Source organism: Atta cephalotes, assembly GCF_000143395.1.
Source record: "Atta cephalotes unplaced genomic scaffold scaffold00044, whole genome shotgun sequence".
Taxonomy (NCBI): domain Eukaryota; kingdom Metazoa; phylum Arthropoda; class Insecta; order Hymenoptera; family Formicidae; genus Atta; species Atta cephalotes.
The window spans coordinates 367,179-375,300 of record NW_012130108.1 but is presented as its reverse complement, the minus strand read 5'-3'; the positions used below and the strand labels follow the sequence as shown (position 1 = coordinate 375,300).

Here is an 8,122-nt window from a genome sequence, read left to right as displayed (position 1 = left end):
CTCTCTCTCTCTCTCTCTCTCTCTCTCTCTCTCTCTCTCTCTCTCTCTCTCTCTCTCTCTCTCTCTCTCTCTCTCTCTATGTACAATAAATCTATACATTTTATATCTCTCCTTTTTATTTTTACTCTACTTATTCCATTCTTATCCTACTTCCTCTCTGTTGTCGTTACTTGATTAAACTCTGACCTACTTCCTCCCCATTTCTTTTAGATTTTTTTTTCCTAAGAAATCCGAATCCTCTTCCTTCTACTTCTATCAATTTCTAATTTTACACCTATACCTCACGGATAAAGTCTTATAAATAAAAGTTAGAAGTTGATAGAAATAGAGGGAAAAAATTTCTAAAGAAAGAAAATCTAAAAAAAAGTAGGGAGGAAATAAATCAGGGTTTAGCGAAATCGATGACAATATAGAAGAAGTGTATACATATATAATTAGATAGGATAAGAATAGAATATAATTTTTTTAATTTAAATGCTATATTGTTAATTTATATCAATAATATATCATATTGTTGGTATCAGCGAACCTTGGTGGAATGGTTTAACGAATCATCGCAAGTTCAGTTAGCATTATCTGATTTGAGAGGAACTGATAAAATCAACCATTAATCCCTTAGAGATATAACCCTCGAGGTTCTTAGACAAATGGGTTAAACTTACTGGCAAGAAAGTTTCCGCTTTCTGGAAACCGGTGCGAACTCATCCGAGGTATCGGTCGGCGGTCCATGGCTAGGCGTAGCGGATGACGTACTACGATGATGTCGATGATGATGATGATGATGATGATGGTGATGGTGGTGATATTGATGGCCGGAGGCGGGTGCCTGCTGGTCGGGGACCATCGTCGGGGGGTGTCTCCATGTGCTGGGGCGGTTCAGCCCCCGTTGCAATCTGCGGGATGGTGGCGGTGCTGCTGGTAGAGGTGGTGGTGGTAATAGTTGTAGTAGTCGTGCTTGGGCTGCTGGGGGTGGTGGTGGTACTGGCAGTGCTGCCGCTGTTGCTGCTGGCGGGGGTTGGAGTCGGGGCGAGACCTTCACCACCACCCCCCGCCGAGGCGGTGGTTAGCTCTCCCACCCCGGTACCCGTGCCTATCTCGCCAAAATAAACCGTGGAGCACGAACTTCTGCAAGCAAATTTTAATTAAGCACCGAAGTCAAATGACATTCTAATAACGAATCTTGAAAATCATGATTGCAAAAAATAGATTGTAATACACTTAAAAAATATAGTGAAAGCAATTGTAAAAAAGTGACTATCAAATTTTATATTATATATATTATATGAATTCACCTATATATATTTTATATATAAATAGTTGAATAAATTATTTTATCGTTCTAGCAACTATGAAATAAGTATGAAGTTTATACACATATAAATATCTGTGTGTATTAATTCTATATATAAAACTTGTATAGCTATCACCTTTATAATTGCTACTACTATGTTTTTCTCTGAGTAGGTGTAATATATGATTGTCGATTAAATAAATCGAAATGAAGTTGCTGCATTAAATCATGTAATACATGATATTAATACGTGACACGTTATGAAGTTTCTCCGCTGTTTCAAAAAGTCATATATAAAGAAAATCGTAAGAAAAGTTCTTTATATAAACATATATAAAAGTGTTTAAAAATTATGCAGAATATATATGCAATTATTGTCAAAGGAATTATGCAAAGAAAAACATTAATTACTTCTATCACTATTAAAAGTATCTAATCATTATCTTTGCAATAACAAGCCATTTAGGTATCAAGATTTATATATTTTCAAGACTCGAGGGAAAGTTGTGATCGCATGAAAGTGCATAACATTTTTGTATGTAAGTACGCTAATCATATGCGGGGCGTGTAATAATGTATAGTTACACCAACGTCACATCCGGGAGTATTGAACTATCGTCATCGACCTTACGATCTATAAGTTCTTACGAGCAATATCGAGCCAATCTTTCGATTTGTCTTACCTGTTTGAATGCATATAAAATTTTTTGCCGATTGATTATATCTCGATCGCGTTATCGGCGTTGTCAATCGCATTTATGCATATAAGGATATAACATTTCCAATGTATAATCACACAATTAATTAAAATCGTATAATATATTTTGAACAAAAAAGTATAATTTAAATTATTTTCAAAATTAATCTTCTAGAAAAAGTTGAGGATTATTTTTCATTTTTATAATACTAAAATAGCAAAAATGAAACAAAAAGATATTTTAATATTTTATCTTTAAAATTCTCCCAGTATTCTTTAAAATCTTAATCTTTAAATATAATTAGGAAATAAAAAAAAAACGAGTTGAGATGGGATTATCAAAATTGTTCAAGATGATCGCATAATTGTTTTTTGTTTCCAAAACGGAGGACCAAGGTCTGCCGACTATCTCGTCTCATCGACAATGGCAAATAGTTCCGTGTAGTATGATGTAATACAAATGATTAGTGTAATTCTATTTATTCGTTGATAGATACAACGACGCCGACGGCGACATCATGTCACGTACAATGCGACAAGTGGGAGCGTATAACTGACATACCTATTGCTGATTGCAACCACGAATCTGAGTTAATTCTTCCGTGCTTCAGCTCAATTTCTAAAGTCTAAGGCTAGTATTCATAGTTAGTTCTTATATTCAAGACCGTCTTAATTTTTGTTTTGAGGTGTCACGCATCAACCAATCAGAAGGTTACATTAGCGTCTGAAGATATTACTTAAGACGGTCTTGAAATAAGAACCGACTATGAAATACATAAATACTTAAAACATAAAATGGAGCCGCGCGATTTATTTACGAGACGATGATTTTAAATCTGTTAAACTACTCTCTATAATTAAACTACTCTCTAAAACTTTTAGAATGAAGGATCATTCTGAAGAATGAAATCAAAGATTGAAAATTGAGCTACTCTTATTCAAAATTAGTTCAATTTTCATATTTTAAAGCGAGATTCCATTCCAAAGAATTTAGAGAGTAGCATACACTGTTTATGTTTAAAGTGAAATAAATCCATAGATAAAATGATTTTATTAAAATATTTAAGAACTTAATTAGATATAAATTTGAAAATAATTTTGTCGAAACATTAAAATAATTACATAAGAATTTCAAACATGAGCAATGCTGCAAAAAGTTTTAGCAAAGTTTGAGCATCCTAATTATTTTGAGAGTCCAACAAAATTATTTTCGGATCTAATTAAATTTGTAAATATTTCAATAAAGCTGTTCTTTCCATGTATAGGTTTGGCCAAAAAGAGAAAATTCTAGCCAGTCAAATGCAGCAAAACAGATATTTTTTTAATTTCATTTCGATCTATTTTTCATTGGATGCATTTTCGAGGCAAATCAGATTATAATCGTGATATAATTATTAGTTAGTTAGGATTATCGAGATAAATCATGAGTTGGCGTTCAGACCGTTAAAAAATTAATTTTAAAGGCGTGGACGTGAAAGAGAGAGCGAGAATGCATCGATCGAGTAGTCAACATAACGCATGGAAATCACTATTCGTTGCGGTACTGCGAGACAATGATAAAGAGATGCATTACGCAATGCATCTCGCGACTCGTATAAAATATTGAGCGAGATATGGGAACAGAAAATGATAAAAAAAAGGCGATAAAATAGAAAGCGAAGCTTTCGTCCCCCGTTAGTCGCACTACGACTATTGAAATATTGAAATGAAAATCTGGAACAATATGAAGAGAAAAGGAAAAAATTATCAATGTAGTCGATTATTTAATATAGTCCTTTTCTATCAATATAGATTAATTTCGGTTTAATTTTTTATGTTTTTCTAAGAATTCGAAATTTCTTAGAATTAGGAAAAGTAAATTAAACCGCAAGGAAAGGATGATTTTCCTGAAATATCTAAAAATTTAGCCAAATATAGATCTAAAAATAATTTTGTTAGATCATCAAAATAATTATGTAAGATAACAATGTCAGTCATCGCGATTAGTTCAGCATTCACATAACGGATCTAAATAGCGTATCCATAATGATCCATTAACGGCAATGCGAGCAAAACATACCGATGTCGTTTTCAGATGTTCATTTCTATCAATGTGCATTAATTTCAATTTCATACAAAAAGAACAGTTTTGCCTTTTTTAGTATCTAAAAATTTAGTCAGCAAATGTGAAAATAATTTTGTTGAATTATAAAAATAATTATGTAGAAACAAGATGATATTTCAACAAATTTTTACAATCTAATAACTATCTTGAGTTTTATCCTTCGTTTTGTCTTTTGTTTTACATACACGTTTGTAGATTTATACGTAAAAAATAAATTTCATCAGATTCGATTACGCAATTGCCATTTAGTATTGCTTATTATTATTAGAATAATTACATAAATGTGAACTATGTTTTTTCTTTTTACTAATTAATTTATCTGAGTAACGGGTCCAGATATCATTTAGATACTGGGTACACGAATAACCAGTTTCCGAGTGATTTCCGAGGTATTACTGACTCGATAACTCGGTATTGACAACACCGGTCATAATTCCAAAGCCGATTCCAGCAGATTATGTCGAGAGGCTTATTGATTGTTGTTGCACACAATGTGATATAAATAACGTTGTATCGCAACAACATAGTAGCGTTTTTAAGAATAAATAATAATATAATTCAATCATCTGAATGTTTATTTATACCCAACATCGCAGAGGCAACATCGCATGGAGCAACGTTTTTCAACTAATAAGTCATCCTCATCCGTAAATATAATATTAATCACTGTATAAAAAATAAGTAATAAGAAAAGTAATAAATGAAACAAATAAATTAAATCTCATAGAAACGAAAATCTGAACATCACTTCTTTTGGATTGATTCGTCAGGAAAGTGTCATTTTTTTTTATCTATTATACTTAATTTCATTAATAATATTTGTTTTTGCATCTAATGTAATTTCTTGTTGTTCTTATTTATTTATTTCTATCTTATTTATTTCAATATCTTATTTTTACAGTTAATTTACTATTTTGTCTTATTTTTCTTATTACTTATTTTTTTTACGCGGTATTAATCATATTTACAGGATGACTTATAAGAGACTGCCATTGTTCGATTCGATTCTCCTTGAAATATATTTGTCAAACACAAAATCTAAAAAAACACGTATTTTTTTATATCGGTCCATTTTCAGATTTAAGAAGTGAAACAGCCTCTCAAAATTAATGGATATGGCATATTTTCAAATATTAAATTTTGAAACATCTAAACGTAAAGTCAAAAAGTATATAAAAAAAGTCCTTTGGAAGAGTGCTCTTCTTGCAATATTATTTGATTTGTCAGCAATGTTTTGCTAAGTTGAAAGTTTTTTCCACTTTTATGAAAAATTTAATTTTTAATACAATATAATTTAGAAAATTTTCGCGTTCTTAATTCACATTTCATTCACCCTTTTATTTATTTCTAAATTTGTCTCTTCTTTTTACCTTTTTTTAAAATTTTCGCAATACATTTGAAGATCATTTGCGACACTCGAGTTGATATAAAAAATGTTTCATCGATATTGCATTAATTAAGATCCTCTATCTTAATCATTTCACGATGAACACGCAACTAGCGAGACAATCAAACTTACTCCTGCACGGATGAGAGATTATAATAATCTCGTTGATGTTGCTGTTGCTGTTGCTGTCCACCGTTTCGCTGCTGCTGTTGATGCTGATGATGCTGATGATAGAGTTGCGAGGCGGACGTGGCCAGTTGCGTGCAGGTGTCGTGCACGGTGCGATGATGCTCTTGGTGATGAATGCGCGGCTGTAGCTCCTGCAGCGAGATGTATTCCTGCGTCTCCTGGGCCGGCACCGCCGTCGCTGAATGCAGGAGCTGGGTGTAGCCTTGTGCCATTTCCTGCGCCACCATCTCCTCCTGTCCCTGTCCGGTCGTAGTCCCGGTACCACGGAATCGCAAAAGATCGTCCAGTTCGGACTCCGCCGACGGGTGCTGCTGCTGTTGCTGCAGTTGATGATGATGACGTTGTTGCTGCTGCTGATGGGAATGTTGCTGATGCTGATGTTGATGATAGTGCAGCATGCGATCATTCACGCAGGCGCCATCGCCTGCGGCGACCACCGCGTCATCATTCTCGATGACGCCGTCGCTGCTGGTGTCCGGCAGTAAACCACCCTCGTCTGAAGAATGACAGAGCGATTCGCCACTGGAGGATTCCCATCAAAGGACGCGCGCGAGAACGCTCGTGACGTGCGAAAGCTTCCCTTATTATCCTCACAAAACTAATTCCGGAATCGATATCGAATTGAGCTTCGCGATCGAAATAAATTTTTAGCAAAAGAATTAATAAACGACTTTTGGGCGATATTCTTCTTGCAAACTTTCGACGCGCTCCAAACAGAACAACAAATGAAGATGATGTTAAACGACATCAAAGTAACGTCAAATGACGTCAATGTCAAATGACGTCAACGGAGAATAATGTTAGAATAAACCGTAACTGATTAAAAAATAATTTTAAGTAATTATTTTGGAGTCATTTTGACACTATTTTGGTATCATGACTTAATTGTGTTCTGCTTAGGCCTGGAAAATTACGTCTGCGTATATAAGTATGTTGAAAATTACGTCTGCGTGTATAAGTATGTTGCTGCACTCGACGTGCGATGGCTTTGCGTAATGTAAAATAAATGGTAAGGTATTATTGACGACACTATTGACGGGCAATTATCCGGAAGCTAAGGCATAATTATCTATTTGTGGCATAATTATCTATTGAACCCACGCAAAGTGTAACTTTTCATGCCGATAGTATCTCATTTTAAACTGACTGATTAATTTCCATCAGCTATGACTTGCACGCACGAAAAGAACAATTTTGCTGAAATACTTAAAAATTTAATTTTACTACATACTGATCTCAAAATAATTTTAAACCTATAAATAATTATGCAAGATAAATAACAACAAAACTACAACAAAATTTGATATTCTAGCAACCAGCTTGAGCGTCCTACATAATTATTTTGATTCAAGAAAATTATTTTCAGATTTGTATCTAGCTGAATTTTTAGATACTTGGACAAAATCGTTCTTTCATGTGCAGTTCCTTCGTCAAAGACAAAGGGTACCGCAATAGTTGCAAAGCATTGGGAACTAAAAATATGAAAATCATTCAGACTGAGATTTTCTTTCCCTCATTAATGACACGCGATGATGATCAATTTTATAATTTAATTTCATGAACTCGCAAAGAGCAACACGCCGTGTCGTAATGTCGCACAGGGAAGTAGACGGAACAAATATGTCGCGTGTGCGTAACGCAATCTTCGACCTTGAGTGATGACAGCACGTTAATGTCACAACGCGATTGTGAGTGCGATTGAACACGTATCATCGAGCATCGCGCGACTTTGGAATGCGCAATGATTAACTACCGCCGACGTAGAGTATTATATTAATAATTACGCAATAACGAGGAAAAAAGAAAGAGAAAAGCATGTACCCTTTCTAAAATGTCGCGGGAAGAGCAATTCGCAATCTTTAAAAATCGCGGATTTTTAACGTCATGCCAAAAGTCTAAGCCTAAATTAAATAATCGACATAACAAAATGAGAATGTTTTGATGTTTTTGGAATTACTATATAGGGTGTTTCAAAATTCGCGCCCGCGAAGTACAAGATGATATTTTATGTTAAAAGAAACAACTTATTTCTTTTGCAAAATTGCGCCTGACAAGTAGTTTTTGCAGAAAAGCAGGTTGAAGTTGTACGAGTAAACGCAAAAATTATTCATCGAATGTAATTTTACAGGAAAAAGTTGTTCGTTTTAGCACAAAAAACAACTTTTTCCTTTAGCAAAATTGCATCTGATAAGTAATTTTTGCAGGAGAGCAGGTTGAAGTCAATAAATAAGCGCAAAAATTATTTATCGGACGCAATTTCGTTAAAGAGAAAAGTTGTTTGTTTTAACCTAAAGTATCACGTCTTTTACGCGAGCGCGAATTTTGAAACACCCTGTATATGGAAAGAGAGAAGATTTTGTTGAAATATTTAATCCTCCAAATTTACTATATGTTTCGATCAACATGATTAAAAAGCTTTTAAAAATAAAAAAATTTCAGAGAAAAAAGATCGGA

General features: G+C 34.0%; 1 protein-coding gene across 1 annotated transcript in view; it reads right to left on the bottom strand.

Annotated features, from left to right (window-relative positions):
• LOC105622365 (aryl hydrocarbon receptor nuclear translocator-like protein 1) overlaps positions 1-5,895 on the bottom strand; it is a 24,195-nt gene extending 18,300 nt beyond the window's left edge. Inside the window, 3 exon segments of the mRNA XM_012203789.1 lie at positions 663-853; positions 855-1,125; positions 5,612-5,895. Of these exon segments, the coding sequence (XP_012059179.1) occupies positions 663-853; positions 855-1,125; positions 5,612-5,895 (746 nt within the window).
• Positions 5,896-8,122: the final 2,227 nt, after the last annotated feature.